We start from the raw sequence: 20,324 nt of genomic DNA, 5'->3' as shown, positions 1-20,324 counted from the left end.
CTTGAGATCCAGTATCTGACGTGAATGTACACTGTGTACTCAGTTGTCTGCTATGAGTTGTTTCTCATGGTTGCCAGCTCACCAAAAGCCCCTTTGAGGCTCAGTCAAATCAGTTGGTTCTTGATTTTCTTTTTCTCTTTCATGGTTTGGACACACACTAAATCACTGCTGTCTGGTATCAGTTGAAGTAACCTGCATAACCTCTGCACCTTCAAGCGTTAACAACCAACTCTCTCCTGTTAGGACACTACATCTGTGATTCATCAGACGACTGTCCGTATGAGCCAACTGACCGCTGGCTCACCTTCATTGACTCATTGGTCAATGAAACAACCGGTAAGTCTGTGTGTGAGCAGCGGCAGGAGTCGGCCTACATCCTGTTCTACAAGAGACAGGTAAAAAGACAACAGTGTCCACATCCTGCACTGAGCTCCAGAAGAAGGCAGAGTGAGTGTTTGGTCTTTGGTCTTTGTTCTCAAGTGTTAGACGGTGGGACACTCCGGAAGCGGATGCCAGAAGAAGGGACCCGAAGGCTTCAGGAGCCAAAGGACTTCCGGGATCCTTCCATCCAGTCCATCCAAGAACTGCGTGAGGAGACAAGCTAAGTTTGTCATTTCTTCTGTTTTGTTACTCTGCAGGTGGTGAACACGGAGCCTGATGATGGATGACCACGGAGACCAGTGAAGGATGAACAGCGACGGCCCGTGACCAGGAGCAATATTAAAGTCAAGCCTTACACATTAAAGATCCCAGTCCCTCACAGTGAGGCATACAGCTCATTAATTAAACACTGGTATTGGATCGGTACTTGGTATCGACAGGTATCCAAATTCAATGATTTCAATCAGATTGCAACTGAAAACAGTGGATCAGTAAATGTATCTATATTCAGAATCTAACCACAAAATATTCAAATAATACTATAAATGTTTTTTTTACACAAAAAATGTATGTCTGCAGACCATCACCTTAATAAGCTTATATTCTTACACTTATATAAGGCTGCCTTCCTTTAATATACTGAATAATACATTTAAAAAAAAGATTCTGCAAGTATTTAGATAACTCCATTAGAAATAGTTTATTTAATTGCGGATCATTGATCCTACAGCTGCAGTTTGTGGCAAATCATGCAGAAGGTTGTATATATGCTGTACAGCACAGCTGAAAGTACTGGGTTTGAGAAAGGAGCTGTCGTGATGTCTACGTGTTGGTAAAGGTGCCAGTGACAACAAGATGAAATACCACCCATTATGTCATGACTATTGACACACCCACATGGGACAGGAGCAGAGGGAGAAAACCACACCGTCTCCTCTGATAGAAGGAGCATCAGGTATGATGGTGCCCACTGCAGGCTCCAGCTCTGCTCCTCCAACCATTCTGACTCCAGTTCTCCCTGAGAAGACTCAGAGACAGAGGAAGAAGAGGAAGGACAGAGAGGAATAGAGCAGCAGCAGTCTCTAGCAAAGAAACGCCTGAGAGACTTTTTACCCTCATGCTGGCAGGGGGCATACATACTTTTAGTCTTTACTGCTGAATTAAAGCTTAACTCAAGTGCTCTACTATTGTCTATTGTCAGGAATTTGTTTATAGTCAGCGTAGCTATTGAAAATATGAAAAACAGTTCAGTTCAGGAGCGTTCTCTGCAGTGTGTAAGCACTTGAACTCATCACATACTCCTTCTCTACTGACCTCAACTGCTGCTCATGCATGGAGCGCCCTCTGCTGACAATGCTGTGCTTAGCAGGAATGAAATAACCACATTAAATGACTTAAAGTCCAGGTGAGATGGAAATCAGAGTGCTATTTACATCCACATAATTCCTGTAAAAACAGGCAGCTAGGAAGGGACGGTAGCAACTAGCACTGTGTGTTCCTGGTCAAGCAGCTGTAGCGGATCCATTAGCTTAGCTGACTCTGTCCTATCGGACTGGGGGGCTACTGAGCTCCGTTAGGTTGCACGCTAACGACAGCTACATTAACAGAAAAATAAATTGAAACTGACATTCTCTGTTACTTACAACAACAGTACATATGAAACAATACAGAAAACAGTAGGAGGAGTAACCTTTGGTCTTCCCATGGCCTTCAGAGGACTCAGGTGATGATAAAATGATGAAAGTGGGAGATACATAATGTAAAAGAACAAAGTGCAGGGGACTTGATAATATATCTTATACAGATGTCTTTAATGTACATTTATGCATTTAATGTCCTAGGAATGGAAAAGGCACAGATTTGACAGACGGGCCCAGTAGTAGTTGACGGAGGTCACTTTCTCTTTGAACAATTTGGGCCCACATTTAGTGAAGCTGTATTCCTTCAGGGTGTTGTAGCAGTTCTCCACCACCTGAGGGTACAGCAGGACAAAACATGTCTGGAGAAAAATCTGAACTGGGGAACTGAATGAGGTAAAGCAGATTAAAAACAGAAGAGTATTACCTGTGTGTGCTTCTGTGTGCATTGTGCCAACATCCATCAACATCAGTGGACTGTAAAAAACCCATATGGACCCTCATTGGGGAAGATATGTGCCTCCCTCAAGTTCAGGGAGACAAGAACTGAGACTGGATATAACAGGGAGGCACATTGGAATGTTTTATGTCCTTTAACTTGTTGGGACAAATATATTTATGTGTAAGCAAAGTGTTGTTAAAGATCCCCTCCAGACATGTATTATATACAAATAGAATAATAATGTATGTCTCATATGTTTTTTCCACAAAAAAAGTGTCATTTCCACAGTTGAATAAGTTGCATACTGGACTAGGACTGACTTCTGAAATCATATGCGTAGGCCCCGCCCCTTAAAGGAGCAGTGTGTTGGATTTAGTGGCATCTAGTGGTGTAGTTGCAGATTACAACCCCGTTACTCCATCCTCCCCTTCCAAACATGGAGGAAGAACTGTGGTGGCCGTGAAATGCTTGAAATGGACAAAGAAAGAAAAACAGAAACTACCCTACAGTAGAGCCAGTGTTTTGTTTGTCTGTCCTGGACTACTGTAGAAACCAAGTGTGAACGTCTCCCATTGGTTTGTGGAGTATCTCGTTGAAGCTTTGAGGTTGCGGTCATTGGCTGTGCAACTTCTTGCAACTTCTGTAGCAGGAAAATATGACTGCTCACCTGGTCCAAATGGTAATTGCAAGAATCCATCGGGCCTGATCGAAACAACCAATCAGAGCCAAGAAAGAAATAAAGAGCTTTGGGTCTGAGGCTTGAAGATAGTGGATTATTTAGTCTCATAGTCTCAAAATGTCCTCAGAATAAGATTTAAAAATAAACTTTTGTTCAGGCCTGGTAAAAAATAAAAAATAAAAAAATAAAAAAAATAATGCCATTAGGAGCACTAGAAAGCACCAGAAGAACCTGATTTTTATTTATCTATTTATTTTTTACAGATTATGTGTCTCATGTGCTGCTGTCAGGATGAAGTGAAGGTTTTAGCAAATATGACAAAAAGTTATTTTTATAAAAATGACCTACAGCAGCTTTAAAGAATATTTATTGAGATGTTCCAATATGATTGCTCAAGCTACTACTGGACCAATAGTGCCTTTAATATAAAGTCACTGATTATTGACCGGTTGCCTCCTGATTATACTGTGAGAAAAAAACTGTCCATTTGCACAGTGAAAATAAAACACACACACACACACACACACACACACATATATATATATATATTTAAAAAAACATTTATAAAAGACTCTGGAAGTCAGTCTAATGAGAAATGTTCCCAAAATAATGACTTTGAGATAAGTCAGTATTTTCAAAAGGTTTTTTTTTTTTCCTGTGACATTGGCACAAATAGGCTTCCATACAAACAGTTGGAATATCAGTAAAGTGAAGATTTTTGGTCGGAATCATGTGCGCGTGCACCGTGACCGACCGTGACAGGTGGCAGACCCGGATGTGGTCAGGGTGTCTCGCTGGCTGTGGGGCCGGTGGGGTATATAAAGGTATGAGCTGACACCGGCGTGGCCTCTGCGAGCGAAACATCACGGTTGGATAAAGGGGTCGCTCAGTTTTCGGGGCTTCCTTTGGACGTCCAGCGGCTGTCCTGAGAGGATTTAATGCGCACGAGTCACAGACACGAGGTGGGTCAGCTGTTTGTTTTTAATAAAACGCCGACTCGTGCGGCCATTAAAGCTGAAATCAGTCCAATATGGAGCCAAAGTTTCCACCAGCTCCTAGAAACTCTCCTTAAAAACACATTTAGCTGCAAAGTTTGGGTGGATTTTGAATCGACTGCATGACATCGGGACTCGATTGCAGTCTGACTCATCTGGTGCCAAAGCTCTAATTGCTCATCTTCTCCTGCTTAATTGGCTAACCTCACATTGTGCTATTGTCACTCCCCGCCCAGCCCTCAGGAGAAGTATGACTGGCGGAAAAGGACGCATCACATGCGCACAGGGGTGTTTAATCGGAAGAAAAGCTCTCCTATTCTTGCATGCTGTTTGTGCTGTGCGTGTTTTTGAGCAGCTGCTTCTTTCCTGATTCATCCAGAGAGAGCACGCTGTAAATGCAGTGTCACAGGGTTGGATGGCTGCCCAAACTGGGCCCAGTCCATCTCTATTGAAACGCACAGCTCAGTACCAGCAGCATCTCTCCTCTGTTGCAGCTGCATGGCACACAAACCGCACGGCTCACCGTTTGCATTCTTCCATTCTTCCATTCTCCTCTTCTTCCAGTGTGGAGCTCAACATGGTACAGCTGTCTCCTTCCCCCACCCTGGATGTCACCCCTCCACCTGAGCGCTCAGAGGAGGGGGAGGAAAAACTGGAGGACCCTGTGGCGGCCGACAGCCCAAAGGTGGGCTCGCCCGGCGGTCTGAGCACCCTGCAGCTCGGCCTGGAGGCCTCCACTGCCTACCACGGCTATGAAACCTACATAGAGGATGGTCTCATCTGCCTCAAACACAAAATCCGTAACTTGGAGAAGAAGAAGGTAGGACGGCGACGGGGCAGAGTGAATATTAAGATCTGGACAGGTGGAGGGAGGCACTTGACTTTGATATGTCTTGTGTGCCCACAGCTGAAACTGGAAGAGTACAAGAAGAGGCTGGACCAGGGCGAGGCACTGAACAAGGATCAGATGGTGAGACCTGGCTTTTGAATGGAAACTTGATGTCATGACTGTAAATGTGTTTGGTGTTTGTGCACATTTGTTTTGCAGGCGGCTGTGGAAAAGTACGAGGAGGTGCTGCATAACCTGGCATTCGCACAGGAGCTGCACAAAACACTGGATGGCTTGACTCAGAATGTAAGTCTCTGACTACTCTTCACTCCGCCTCCGCTGAAGGTTAACTGTGATTGAAATCCCTGGGTCTCTCACAATGGGCCCTCGCTTTGGAGAATCAGATCTGTTTAGCTAGTTTAGGTGAGCGCTCTTCAATAGGCTGACAACATCTGCAATCAAGTACTTAGATTTCCTGCAAGCAGTTTGCTGAATGCAGATTTTTGCATCTTATTTGGCTGTGTTGATCCTGTCTTTGCATTGTAAATCTACTCTATTAACTTTTCAAGTAGAAATGCTAAAAGTTGTCCAGCTCCAGCTTTATATAACTAGCTGCTTCTTTTCTTCAACAAGATGGTAAAATGTGAATATTTTAAGGTTTTGGACAAAACAAGAGATTTGTGAAGGGTAATTCTTTTGGAGATGGAACGATTCATGAGAAAATAATCAGATTAATTGATGATGTAATTTGGCTGCAGCCCTACAGGGAGTGATGTAAAGTATAGTGGTGCCTGGAGAAGAGGGTATACTCTTTTATACCCCAGATTTGTAAAGTGGCCCGTGAAAAGGATGAACGCCCTGTGTCCAAACGGTGACACATCAGACATATGCATATTTAGTTCACCAAAAAATGGGTCAATAATTTTGCACATTGTCTCTTAACTTCTGCTCTAACAGGTTTGTTTGTTTTCAAATATAAAACACTTTAAATATGTGATACTAATATTTACTGAGGTGTATCAATATTGCCCAGTTTGCTCATCTAATAATAAACATTTCTATCATTTAATCAATAGACAATGTCAATCCATTGCTTTTCATCTTGCATTATTCCAGAGTTGTAACTAAACATTGACTGAGAGATTAGATAATCATAACGTAATAGTTGTATTTCACTCACTTTTGTCAGGCACGAGGTCACAAAGCACACTGGTCTGATACACCACTGGTTCCCAACCTAGGGGTCGCCAAAGCTTCACACGCCAAATTGTGACGCTAAACAGCATGATTTGACTTTTAAAGGAATCATTCAGATGGTTTAAACTGACAGAAACAAGATGCTAATTGGTTAGCTTTAGAACTTTGTGAGTGAGCCAGGCTAGCTGTTTCCCCCTGCCTTGAGTCAGTATGCTAATATCAACTGCAGGCTCTAGCTCCAATCAATGCACAGCCAGGACGAGATGAAGAGTTTGACTAAAATATATTTTTAAAATTTTGTTGCAATATATTGACATTTGATTTTGGTGCTTTAATGATAATGAGCCTGTCGAGTTTCTACAGTAACTTGATTGCTCCACTTTGTGCTCCAGCATCCAACAGTTGATGGGCTTTGACAACATTGCATGAACAAGCTGTGAAGGTCTCTGTGACTCTGACTGAGTTCAGCTGCATGTTTTCAAACTGCTCCATGAATCCTCATCCTGCAGTTGCTGAGAGCCCAGAGGAAGGTGGCGAAGAAGGAGCAGGTGGCGAAGGTGGAGGTTGAGCGGAGGCGTCTGAGCACTGTGCTCCAAATCCAGCACCTCCTCCACGGCCTGCAGCAGGAGCACGTCAGGAGAGACCTGCTGACTGGACACAACCAGGCACCCCACGTCACAGCCCAGCAGCTGCATAGCCTGAGTCAGCTCGCTGCCCTGCTGGGAGTGCGGAGGGACAACAGACTGAGGTGAGCGCCCTGTATCTCGGTCATTGAAGAGAAGCTGCTAGTGTCAACTCTTGGGGTGTAAAAATGAGTAAGTGGACCATAGTATCTGCAGGGAGTTGATGGCTCATTAAACTATACAGTGACTCTGCAATTACTGGACCCCCTCTGGCCCTCAACACTGTGTGCCACAGTTTTTCAAACACTGGTATTTCAGCACACTGCCAGCTTCCTCTCATTGTTGAAGTTTGTGCAGCAGTCAGATTTCATCCATTTTCATTTTGTCACCTCAACTCTCTGCATCCTCTGTAATTGGGAGAAGACTGGGGGATTGAGAGGTGGACAGTTTCATAATTTATTACTAAAATAAGTGCTGGTTGGTGGACTGAAATATACTGAATTATGCAGACACTGTTAATTCTGTCTGTATTTAATGGATTTGTTCAGCCGTTACCAGACTACTTGTATGAAGGTGAAATGTCATTAAGGAATGTGGTTAAAACGGTGCCTTACGAGGCGTTAGACAAACAGTGACGTTCAGAAAGTTTAATCACGTATTTGATCATCAGCTGTGGATAATGCCTCTTTTTATACGTCAGAGGCTCACAAAACATAGAAAACTCTGGCAAAGGATAGACCTGTGTGTCCTCGCTCATACACACACAATTTAGGAATTGAGTTATCCTTCAAGATGTAATACTGATTTCCAGTTTGCAGGAGGAAAGAGGAGATGGGACACAACAGAGAAATGAGAGGCCTAAAAACTCACCTGGAAGGGGAAAAAAGAATTCTTTCCTATTTAGAACATATAGTCGTGGTGTACTTTCGCCTTATGGCCAAAATGAGTGCTTATTTCAGCAGCATGAGAATAAAAAGGCAATAAGCCTGCATGGTGAAAATGTACATTGAAAACCTGAATGAAGCGTAACTGTATGTAGTAGTTTGGCAAAGAGTCTTGCGGGGGCTTCGGGCTCTTTGATGACCTCTCCTGTTTTGCTACAGTTTAGAGGCGCAGATGGAGCAGGCGGCTCTGGCCTACTTGGACCTGCTGGAGGGGAAAGACAAGCCAGTGGCTGGATCCACATGTGAGTATTAAACATCTGGATATCTGATCTTATAGTGGATTGTGTCTTGTACTTTGTCATCCCTCTAAGCCAGGCTAACATGCTCTGGTTAATCCTCATGCCGCTAACTTCAGTCAGGAAATTCATGTGCTTATATGTTAACACTCATTACTGCTGTTGTAGCTACATGATTGGCGACGTACCTCCCTTTTTAATCTGAAGCCATAAGACAAATATCTTCAGTGATATACCCAACTTTACAGCAGAAATAAACGTGTTTACAGCCTGGTACAAAACACTTTCTATAGCAAATTTCCCTGTTCATGCCAACTGTACAGGGGGTGAAATTTGTATGTAACTCAGGGCGGGACTGCCAAGCTGGTGACGGCCAGAGTCAACCACTTCTTGGTTGGCTCTTCAGAAACCTAGAAGTTTTTTTTTATTCATACAGTCTGTATGGGTTTATTACAACTAGGTTTCTCTTAGCTTTTACCCATCAATTCTCAGTTATGAAAACACTGTAAAGTAATGTGGAGATTTCAGAATGCTGCAACATTGCTACAAATTGGTCCAGCAGCACACCAGACAAGCATTTAGAGGTTGGCCAAACTTATTTGATAGAGGAAACAAAGGTGAATTCCTGTCTGTTGTAAAAGTATCTTAGTTTCCGGACCAAATAAAGTTGTTTCAATGATCAACATCAACTGTTTGCTTATTTACAACCTGACTGCTCATGTTTCTTGCCCTCTTGTATGTACTTTAAGTGCCAAACTTGTAATAAAATGTAATTTTCCTGCAGGGTCATCTGAAGTGGGTTTCCTTTTGACTTTTTTTCAGTTAAGCTGTTAAAAGAGGAGCTCACCAGGCTGTTGAACTGCAAGTACTTCAGTTGTCTTCCACCTCCACCCAACAAGTCTCCAGAGGCAATACAGAGCTCAACCAGCCACAGCAGTAAGAAAACTCTCTACAATGTGACTAATGACCTGTGGGTGTTAAAGGTCTAGTGTGTAATGTGTAGGAGGATCTTTTAGCAGAAATTGCTTTAAATACTTGTGTATGTTTTCATTGGTGTATAAAAGTAAGTTGTATTTGTTGCACTTTTTAAAAAAATTTTTTTTTAGAATGATCCTTTTTTGTTTTTGAGGGAGGTCCTCTTCTACCGAGGCCACCATTGTTAAACAATGTTTCTACAGTAGCCCAGAATGGACAAACACTGACTCTAGATAAGGCCTTTAGCAAGTTTGCAGGCATTGTAGTTTCTCCTACATATTTGGAAGGCGAGCTGTATTCAGTTGGTTGCAATCTGCGACTTCACCGCTAGATGCCACTAAATCCTATAGTTTGTTTTTTTTAAATGGTGGAGATGAGGGTTAGACTTTAAATAGTATAATAATATAATTTTAGTATAATAATGTAATGCTTAATTTACTCCTGGTGTCTGTGGGTGTCTGTGGGTGTCTTTGTCTTTGTGCCTTGTCTGAAAATAGAATTGCAGATTCATTTTTTTTTTCTTTCCTCCTGTCAGCTACATCGAAGTCAAAACCAAATGAAGTTTCTAAGGAGGTAAGACTGATATGCACTTTGTGTTTTTTTAAGTTGTATTTCAGTGCTGTGTGTGTGTGTGTGTGTGTGACTGTAAGCATGCTCCAGGATCCACTGATGCTCTGTTGGTGATATGGCAGTTTTTCAACAGACTGTACCTGACAGACACTGAGACCCCTCCCTGCACTCAGAACTGGAAGGAAGACTTCCAGGCCATGAGGGAGCGGGAGCCTCCTGACTGCTGGGATATGGAGCTCTCAGACAGAACCGCCTCTCCCCTGGCTGCAGTCCACAAACCATGGAGAGGAGCGGCCACTTTCATCCGCAAAGTCCCCGTCACCACCAAGAAACCTTCTGCCGGCTGCAAACAGGTGAGGTGTCATCATACCCTCTGAGCACTGGACTGGTATAAAACTAGATAAATTGAACATGAACGTTACAAAAGTACAGGAACTTTGAGGGTTTGCAGTGCAGAAAAATGTCTTTCTGTCAACACTGAAGAAGCAGCAAAGTCTGCAGCATATGACCAATCCCAAACTTGGTTGGTATATAATTACATTTGTATATTGTATTAAAATAAGGTGATGCTTAGACTTATTCCTGTGGTATGAATGTAACAGTTTTAGTCTTCTAACAGTGCCCTAACAGTGTGTCCGCTTTTGGACATTAAAAGTGTGGGCACTGAATAGTGGTCGGGTCACAAGAACTCCTCTTCAAAAATATGACTCATTTATTTAAACAAAACCCCACCGTACTCAAATGTTCCAGGCATTGTTCAAAATTAACAAATCTCCATCAGTGGCATAAAAAGGTGACTATACAATGAAACCTAAAGTTAGAAGAAACAAATTCATATTAAACCAAATTTGAATACCAAAATATGTGCTCCTAATATTTAACATTGGGCTGCAACAGGAGGTGTGAAACTGACTTGGTGGCAGATAAAAGAACGACAAACATAATTGAAAGCAGTCAGTAGGCTTACTTTCATATCTTACAAGTAAAAGGCTTTATTAGTTCAGTCGGTTGTTGGATAACCGTATGACAGCAACACCCACATACATAAAAGTATAAAACATAAGCACACGACTCCGATATGTCACACTTGTCACTCAAGGAGCTGACAAAGAATCTAACCCTCCATATAAAACCTGATCAGATGAAGCCTCAGGGCTTTGTTATTCTCTGAACACACTTTCCCTCCTCAGAGCCCCTCTCACAATCCACAGGCAGCTCGACACCATCAATATGACTGACGTCGCTTTTGCTCCGGAGCAGGTCAGCTGCTCAGCATAAGTTACATGGCGATGTACCCTGGTAAGAAGTGAACCACCGTAGGACTGAACTCAGTTAATGCTGAAGTTACCTTGATAACCCAAATACTGCTTCGTAGTAACTGCCCCAGGCCTCATTGTTGTATAATCACACACAAATTGCGCATATTTTCCAAAATGATGCACATTTCTATTAGTTTTGAAATATCAATAGCTGGGAGTCATTCAGGAAGTTGGAAAAACTGTCACATCAGCATCATCAGCTGTTCATTTGCTGAGGTTGTGTGAGGACATTTAGGATTCAGTGTTGCCCTGAATGGAAGCACTGTCCATACTGTACACTAATTCTCCAGGGTGAACTCAGGAGGGCGAGATACTCCTTTATTTGTCCCACAATGGGGAAATTCCAATGTTACAGCAGCAAAGTGGATAGAGAAACAGTATAAAAACAGTAAGAGTAGGAAATGATAGATACAAAATAAAAACACTGTACAAGAGAAACAGTAAGAATCCACAACAGATAACACAAATGGTAGCAGCAGCAGTTGCACATGGGCAATAGATTGCACAGTGAATATGGAATGGTGTTGCACATTGATTTTATTATTATTATTAAGGAGGAGGGAAGAAACAATAGTCTGTTTGTTTTTTTAAATTGTAAACTGGTGAGCTGATCTGAATTGTAATGCCTTTTGTACAGGATGCTTACATCTCTCCAAATGATAATTAATAAACTATATTCTCCCCAGAGAAAAGAGACGAAAGCCAAAGGAGAGCAACATGCCAAGTCGGTGAGTACACGCAGCACATTTCAAAATTTACATGCATCTCTAAACAATTTGCAAACTGTCATGTGATTCCTGACAGGCAGTTCACATGGCTATGCCTGTGGAGGTTTTCAACTCTTCATCTGCCTTACCCAAAGACCCCATCCTGAGGAAGCAGCACCTAGAGGACCTAATGACGAAGATCCACGGCTCCTTCAGTTTCATGCAGGTGGAGTTGCAAACCCACGCACATCTCATAAACCACCCAGTGCAAGATGAAACTAGGATTTTGAGTATTTATTCAGCTTTGACAGTGTGGTCAAGGTAGGGTTTTAAACTGATCTGTTCTTTTCAGGACTCTCTGCTGGATGGCGAGAGCTCCCAGACTAATGGCCACCCCAGACTGAAGAGACGGCCGTCTAGATCTCCCTCTCCTCTTGGTAACTTGGAACCAGTGAAAGCTTTGTAATTTCACCATCCCAACTCAGGTCCACTCTCTAGCATTTTCTGGGGCCTTAAACCTTCATGAGTTAATGGAGTTTGTTCATTTAATATGGGAATGGATCTGATGGTGACGCATCCAAACTCTTCTTGCTGTAGAAGACCATGGGCCTGTATTGCAATGGGAGTTCAACTCCTTCTGGCTCTTTTAGTTACCTGGCCTTACACTGAGCCTGTGTAGCATTGTGTTTTTGTGGGTAGCATTGAATGAAAATATTTAGTTTAAAAGAAACCTTCAGGTACTAGGTATGGGTGGTAAATGCATTTAAACACATTCATATGAAAATCTGACTTTTGTAATGTCTTGTATATTTTTTTTTCACCCAATTAACAGCTCACACAGACTTGAGAAGTCCAGGTGATGTCCTGCCCAAAACGATGCATGTAAGCTGTCATTTTTTTTCTATCTGTGGTAAGTCAGTTGTGACATAAATTGAAATCACTTGGACTTGTCATCACTTCATTCCCCCCCACTCAGTCCACCCCACTGCCTACCAGGCTCATGGAGCGCAAAGCCAGTCTTACAAATGGGGATCAGTGCCTGGAGACGTGTGACCTGGAGCTTTCCTCAAAGGACCTACCTCATGTAAGAAGAACATTGTCTATGAGATGCGGCATATTAACCTGGCATTTCTAAGTGGCTAAAGATGGCTTGTCTCCGCAGGAGCCACTGCAGTTGGCTGAAAGGAAGAAGTTTCCTTCACCGCCACTGTACCGCAGGGAGTCGACCATCTCTGTCAGTCTTGAAGAAAAGAGTCGTCCCTGTGTAATTGAGCATTCTTGGCCATGTTAACAGACTAAGTGCCTAAGCTAATGGGAAGTGATTTTAATGCAACTTGTGTGTTCTACAGACACCGGTAACTGAGTCGGGGAAGCAGTCCCCCTGTAATGGGGTGGCATCTTGCTCCTCCACCCCCCCTCAGGGACAGACTTTCTCTACACCCCCTACTAGGCGAACTCTGACGTCTGCACAGTTTCAGAACATCCAGTCAGTAAGTCTTAGCAAAACTATACACCATTCTCTTTTGGTTTTAATGCTATTGAGGCCCAAAAGTTAGAAGCTTCTATTCCTGTAACGGCAGTATGCCACTATTGGATTAAATATGTAAATTGGGTACATGGATCTTGCAGACAAACTGACAAACTTGGTGCATCCCAGGTCGAGGGAAGCAATACAAGATTACACTCCAGGGATTGCCGCAAGGTCAGGTAATTGAAGCCAGTGGAGAACCATGCCTACTGCACTTTTGGTTGTCTTGTACACTGTAGAGATCCCTGGGGAGCAAAGAACTCTCTCAAAACTCAACTCTCAAATTTCAGTTTCTAATACTACTGTTGCATTTACACTTGTCTCACTTGATATTAGATAGCTATCTGGTATGCCCAAGATGCATGAAATGTAAATGGGTTGGTCTGGGTTCTGACAATGTCAGCCAGATTTGGTAGTGGCCACCAAATGGGTCATGTCTGTGCAAATACCATATTTTCCGGACTATATGTCGCTCCGGAGTATAAGTTGAATCAGTCAAAAAATGCCTCATGAAGAGGAAAAAAACATAAGTCGCACCGGACTATAAGTCGCATTTAGAAATGTATTTCACAAAATCCATGACCAAGAACAGACAGACTATGTAACTGGACACAGAGGCCAAAAAGATTGAGAATTCTACCGGGAATGTTAATGAAGACGAAGGCATGAAATGAGGTGAGCTGGGCGATATGAAGGCGGCCAATTTACAAAAGATTCACCGAACAAAAATGCTGATGTGATACATGAAAATGTAGCTAAAAATGTGGACAATGCAATGAAGCATTTTGGGCGATGTCTAGGCAAACGCCGGCAGCAGAGCAAATACTCGGGAGGCTACCTTTATTTAGAAATTTATTTTACAGCATCCAAGACCAAGACACTCAATCAGGAAATGCAAGTTAAACACATGGTTTCGGTTGTCACAGAAGTCCATGCTGTGTCGATCCATCCAATGACTTGCTGGAAAGTTGCATGGCGCATCCTCCCAGTTGGCGTAAAAGCTGTGCTCTCCATCCACCATCCACTCCTCCAACAGGCGACGCAAGACTGCCTTAAAGCTCTGGTTCACTGAGATGTCGAGTGGCTGGAGTACTTTGGTTAAGCTTTAAAACATGTTACATTTCATATGTAAGTTGCACATTACTAAGCCAAACTATGAAAAAAAAGTGCGACTTATAGTCCGGAAAATACAGTACTTTCAAGGGTGCGTAGTAGGGTTTGGCAGGTTTGTCAGGCTAACTGTAGTAAAAAGCCAGTTTTCCTGTGCTGATCCAGTAAGGCAAGTTTTTCAAGTCCAAACCTTCCATAGTTACCAGAGTGCCCTAAATTCAACAGAACAAATCAAATTTGAGCACAGGAGACATAATCGAAGTACTAGTCAATCAAGATGCATTCATGTTCCAGATGTGAACTGCAGTCCGTCTTAATTCGATCTGGACACCATCTGAATGCGGCTTGCACACTTTCTGCACGCTTCTCTGGTGTCATTTTCTTCTCACTGCAGGTCTTCAAGGCAAACACCTCCTTACCTCAGAATGGGGAACTGAACTACAAACCAGATTCTGCAGTTTTCTCTGAGCCCAGGTACAGCACTGCCAGTACCCAAACACCACCGGAGTTTGCTCCCTCAGAAGACGAAACACAGCCTGGTATTTTGATCAAATTTTTTTTGCAACTAAACTGTCACACCACTAGGTTGAATAGTCAGTTTTATGAGACCCGTTTTGTGCTGCGTCGTCTCTCTAGTCTACCAATCAGATTATACGGTGGGTAATGGTGGGCAGATCTTCCTGTCCCCTGGCCAATCGGGTGGAAGCGTGGGTCGACCCAGCCAGCCGTATTACACCAGAGGATCTGTGAGAGGTATGGCACGTGGCGGCAAGGGACTGGCACAAAGCTTTCGCTCTTCTGGTTGGCATCGAGGTACCTATCCTCAGCTCTCCTTTTCCTCTTTTGGGGTTTTCACCACTGCTGATCTGTTGTTGTAGGGTAGTTTTGTCACATTGAGGCTAAGGCTTGGGCTGAAATGAATCTTTCTGTGGTAGTTCTGAAGCTGAACCCTGATTTCTTCTACTCAGGCGGAGCATACATCCCCCAGACTCATTTCAGGGACTCTGGCCCTTTCCTCTATGCTGCTCGAGTAAGTAAATCCCTTTTTTCTTATGTTGTGGCCTTATTGGCTCTGGGACTGAAGCAATACTGTTACTAGTAGGGCTGCACGATTATGACAAATAATAATCACGATTATTTGGATCAATGAGATTACAGTTCTTTTACAATTGCGGCGACCCCACCCCTCCTATTATTCACTTGTTGTGGGAATGCAAAATGGTGTTAATTTAATATTCAATAAATTGTACGGCCCTAGTTACTAGTATTTGAAGTGGATTTTCTTGGTTGGATCATAGATGCTGTACAATCCAGTCAGACATTTGAGTTGGCTGTTTCAAAGCAGACCTGATAAACAAGCCCCTGGACATTCTCTTTTGGGTGTTCATGGTCCATGATTTATTCAGGTTTGCGCAATAAGAATTTATTGACGCAGCTCTTACAAGGTGTATTATTTTACAATACAGGGGTGCATAAATGCAATTAAGTTGGAAATCCTTTTATGTTACTTATAAAACCAAATGCTATATACAAAAACTATTTACAGTTGATGTGACTGAGTTATAGAAATGGAGGGCTGAGGATGACTTATGCATTCTCTCAGCCTGAGGAAAGCTGCTGCTATGAAGTCTGGTGGTACAGCAGCGAGTACTCCTGTATCTCTTGCCAGATGGTTAGCGATCAGGTTGTGGCTGGGGTGGGTGCGGTCTTCAAGACAATTCAAATCTTATTGGAACAAATCTAATGTCAAAATCTCAAAGACTATGCCATTCCTGGGGGCTTGGGTGTGTCCCATTTTTGGCAATTTGCAATGAGACATACCTGAGCTACCTTGAAGATGAGCTTGGACTTAAGGGCAGTGACCAACTTGGCTCCTTGTCCTCACTCCTACACTTGACTTTCTGTACACACTAGAACCTACAAATGCTAGAAATTGCAAAAACCTACATGTTTAACTGTTTGTATTGGCTTCCTGTTGGCCGTGTGACAAAAAGGTTAAGTTTTTTTTTTTTTCGTCCTTTTACAGTGTACTGTACAATAAAATTGTCTCTTCTGCTGGACAGAGATGCAGACAAAGTCAATAATGCAGCAAACAATAAGCACAAGCCAAGAAATGCGTATACCTGGACAAATCCCTTTGTTATATCCAGTTCGATCTTTGAACGTTTTATACGACTCTTTTTGATGTTTTCTCAGGACTCTGGATACCAACATGGCTATAGACGTGGAGGAGGGAGGCATAACTCTAGTGGTAAGAATGCATGCTCTAATTCTGAAGTTCCAAATGGGAATCAATCCCTGATGGAAGAGCTTTCACAGCAAACACCTGTTTGAGCTCTTCTCAAAAGGGCCGTAGCTAAAAGGGGTCTGCATCGTTAGAATTGTGTCGATACTGCTGCTTCTGTGTGGTTGTTTGTTGATGCTGTGCATGGTTTCTTATTGGAGGATACCACATTAGGCAAGTTTTTGATGCCAAGAAGCATATCTATATGAATGGCAGTATTGAGACTACCTCTCATTAGAGTGGAATGTTGCTTGGCATGTCAGCCAGTGTTCCTAAGGTGAAAATCCAATTCATGTCTCCAATGGACTGGTTGCATTTGCCACACTTGTATGGGCATGAAAGTCCCCTGGGAAATGCAGTGACTGCATTCGGATAGGTGGAAATCTGCTTTATTGGGATAAAGTCAAAAGTACAAGTGTGTACATAACTTCTCATCAACATCTCATGCCTCTCCACATACTGCATGAAAAATGTAATGTGTACTTACAGGGCAGAGTTTAAATGTATGACACTGAAGTTCCTTAAACGTAATTCAATGCCTCAGTGTGCTAAAAGCCTCAGGTGCCACCTTTAAACTACTTTGTGTGTACTCTAAACTAGCATCCATTAGTTAGACCTAAAGTGGATGTCATTGATTTTCAAAGAAACAGTTCACGGAAGACCGGAAGATAGTTTTGTACCTTTTGCTCTTGTGTGAAATCCTTTTCTTCTGTTTTTTAAAAGCTATAATTTTGCTCTCACCAAAAAAAAGCTAAAAGTTGAAGAGAACCAAAATGCATCACTAAAAGCCAGGTTAAAAAGAACTCGCTCCTTGGTTAGATGTTTCTGGGGCAGGAGCGAGAAGGTAACAAGAAAAATGTTCTAAAAGTCGTGTGTCCAGATATCAAGACAACATCCTTTTTATTGCTAGTCCGGATCAGACCTAGATTCATTAGACCTTGTCAGATTTAACCAGACTAAATGACAACACATTCAGGTCATTTGCTGAGGTCGAAGTTACAAATTACAATTACTCGCGTTACTGCAGTTAAATTGTTATTTTGGTCATTTTACTCTTGAGTATGCATTACACTATGTAATCCACTCTGCTGCTTTTTAAAATAATATATAATTTGCTACTTAGTAGGCCAACAATTTTGAATTGTATCTAAACCTTTTATCTGCGCCTTTTTGTAGCCAATTGCCAGGGACCCACAATGCAAAAGCACCCTGAAGCACTGCCCGCTTCCTTTTGGCACCTGTGTTAATCATCAGACAGAGCTGCCACAATAGTTTCAGTCCTTTTGTTTTTCTGCACGTGGCAAGCGACTCTGGCAAAACACTGCGATGTAATGTAAATCATAAAAACAAACAAATGCTGCAGCTGTACAGGTTTAGAGAGGTGACCACACTGACCAGAACAGCGCAGGAGTTGGCAGTAATTTGGGGACTGAAGATTTGGAGAAACAGAAACCAAATAGAGACTGATTATGCCTTGAACAGATAAAATTCCTGCTTTAATTGTGTATTTATTTGGAAAATAAATTCAATTACTTGGATCCATTCATATGTTTTTATCTATTTGCGCAATACAGAAAACGGTAATTACAGTGTAAGTAGGTACCTTCACGTGGATCTCAATTCTATTCAATACCTGCTAACATCAACAGTTAAAGTAACTGAATACTTTATACTTTTATTTAAAGGTCCAGTGTGTAGGATTCAGTGGCATGGACAGTTATTCCATTCTGGGCTACTCTAGAAACAACCCAGCAGCCCACGGTGTCTGTAGATTAAAAACAGCTCAAACATTTTATTAAACAGCATTACTATTTCCACCACTGGTCACACTTTATTGCTCAGTATCCGTGCACCCTGTGATCAACATGTCTTTTTGTCACGACTCTGCAGCAGCGTGGAGTGACTCCTCCCAGGTGAGCAGCCCAGACCGGGAGGGGACCTTTACAATTATGGACTCGGGCCATGGGGATTCCCTGTCAGTCTCCACCTTGGAAGTCCCTCTCACTCCCCACGGCCACCATCACGCCACCTTGCTTCCCATGCAACTCTACCCGCTCTCCCAGCCGCTGCGAGTGGCCTTCACCGCCTCCCGCACCGCCAACTTCGCCCCGGGTAACCTGGACCAGCCCATAGTTTTCGACCAGCTGCACAGCAACCTGGGGGAGATGTACGACACCCACATCGGCCGCTTCACCTGCCCCGTAAGCGGAACCTACGTCTTCATCTTCCACATCCTGAAGCTTGCCATCAACGTGCCCCTCTACATTAACCTCATGCGCAACGAGGAGGTGATGGTGTCGGCGTATGCCAACGACGGAGCCCCGGATCACGAAACGGCCAGCAACCACGCCATCCTGCCTCTCTTCCAAGGAGACCAGGTGTGGCTCCGGTTGCATCGTGGTGCCATCTACGGCAGCACCTGGAAGTACAGCACCTTCTCTGGCTTCCTGCTTTATCAGGATTGACCTACTGTCGAACGAACGGCCCTCCTCTCTCTCAGCGTGTGGACTGTTTGCTTTTCACTAAATGGTGATTAAACTGACATTTCAGTTTTGTGGTCAGGCTGCATGCCAGTGCCTTTTTTTTTTTTTTTTTTGTTCACCAGAAAGCCCATTCATAACAACTGTCAGTGGCCAGATGGTACATGTATGATCTGCACTCACAGCCTGCCTTTGGGAATGGCGATTGTGACTGCTTGACATAAACCAAATGTACTTGATTCCCCATGAGTGTGTAGTTGACGGTGGTGCTCCCTGTGACTGATACTAGTACAAGTGGGCTGATAACATGTCATCTTGCTGTAAATCATCCTGTAGCACTTCACCTGTTCAGCCCACAGGTCACTGATTTCAGTGAGAACTCTAATGCAATGTTATGAATTTGTGCCTTTTTTTTTTTGTTTTCTGAATGGCTTTGGATGACTGACCAGATGTTAAACTGCTGAACTGAATGGCTGATTTATTGGATGAATTATAATTGACTCTATCAGCACATTGCTTGATGCTGGGCTCCTATGCATTCAGTCTCACCTTGCTGTGTGTATGTGTGAATGTGAAGCTGAGGAAGGAAAGATTGTGTTTTTGGTGGTGGGTATGGTGTTGAACACTTGAGGCCAAATTGTTGCACTAACAGACTACTATGGGGAGATGGAAGTGGTCCCTTGATGTGCCTAAATAAAAGATGAGCCGTTAAACTTGTGTTCATCTCGATTTTTGCCACGCTTTTGCATTTACAGGTCTAATTTAAAGAAGACCTCCATCTGTATCTCTGTTGCATCAATGTGTCTACAGCACTGTATTTACCTTTAATTTTCCAGACACTGGGACTGTAGGCCTTTCACCTGTCCATCTTGGGTAGAAAGTCTATCTTAAATTGCAATAATCGCTCCAATAATCCACTCCACCAATTTTCAAAGCTCAAGATAATCTGGGGTTTAGCAGATTCTGGCCTATATCCTAAACTGCACATTGCAGAACATATTTTGATATTAGATACTAGCTCTGTATACTCCTAGTGCAGAATTATGTACTGGGACCAGACATCCCAGTTTATTGTACAGTTTCAAGCTGGGTGTCCCTAGTCCCAGTAAATATCTGTCAAATGCCAAAATGTATTGCTACCAAATTGTCCTGGTTTTCACCACAATGTAAAATTAGTGATTAATGAAATCTCTCGAATTGCCGACAGGATCAGTTAAGACTAATGTTCTGTGTGTTAACGCATTCAAAGAATGACACACAGGTTCATAGGCCTACAGAAACAGTTCGGAGTGAAACTGTCGTCTTCTTGATGAGTCTTGAACTTCATCAGCGTTTCCTGTCTACTTTTGCTGCTTAAGATCAATATTTGCTGCACTGACTTTATGGCA

At 42.9% G+C, this 20,324-nt stretch overlaps 1 protein-coding gene across 2 annotated transcripts; it reads left to right on the top strand.

Annotated features, from left to right (window-relative positions):
* The first annotated feature begins 3,886 nt into the window (after positions 1-3,886).
* On the top strand, positions 3,887-19,649 carry caprin2 (caprin family member 2). 2 transcript variants are annotated; one of them, XM_051391689.1, is made up of 21 exons: positions 3,887-4,101; positions 4,699-4,954; positions 5,042-5,104; positions 5,183-5,269; positions 6,670-6,908; positions 7,887-7,969; positions 8,786-8,899; positions 9,474-9,511; positions 9,631-9,861; positions 11,514-11,555; positions 11,632-11,760; positions 11,887-11,971; positions 12,367-12,416; positions 12,511-12,618; positions 12,697-12,798; positions 12,884-13,024; positions 14,567-14,711; positions 14,809-14,925; positions 15,141-15,202; positions 16,369-16,423; positions 18,347-19,649. In XM_051391689.1, the coding sequence occupies exons 2-21, from the start codon at positions 4,712-4,714 to the stop codon at positions 18,919-18,921; spliced, it is 2,709 nt and encodes a 902-aa protein (XP_051247649.1). In that variant the 5' UTR covers positions 3,887-4,101; positions 4,699-4,711; the 3' UTR covers positions 18,922-19,649. The 2 variants fall into 2 exon arrangements, with proteins under 2 accessions (XP_051247649.1, XP_051247648.1); XM_051391688.1 differs by having other exon boundaries at positions 14,809-14,985.
* Positions 19,650-20,324: the final 675 nt, after the last annotated feature.

The sequence above is a fragment of the Dicentrarchus labrax genome, unplaced genomic scaffold (genome assembly GCF_905237075.1).
Source record: "Dicentrarchus labrax unplaced genomic scaffold, dlabrax2021, whole genome shotgun sequence".
In the NCBI taxonomy this organism is placed as follows: domain Eukaryota; kingdom Metazoa; phylum Chordata; class Actinopteri; family Moronidae; genus Dicentrarchus; species Dicentrarchus labrax.
The sequence above is the reverse complement of the archived record's forward strand: the minus strand, read 5'-3'. Positions and strand labels throughout refer to the sequence as shown.

Coding starts and splice junctions, on each gene's coding strand:
- caprin2 (XM_051391688.1), top strand. CDS start 4,712: ATGGTACAGCTGTCTCCTTCCCCCACCCTGGATGTCACCCCTCCACCT. Junction 13,025..14,566: donor AGTTTCAGAACATCCAGTCA/GTAAGTCTTAGC, acceptor TTCTCACTGCAG/GTCTTCAAGGCAAACACCTC. Junction 16,424..18,346: donor AGGGAGGCATAACTCTAGTG/GTAAGAATGCAT, acceptor ACGACTCTGCAG/CAGCGTGGAGTGACTCCTCC.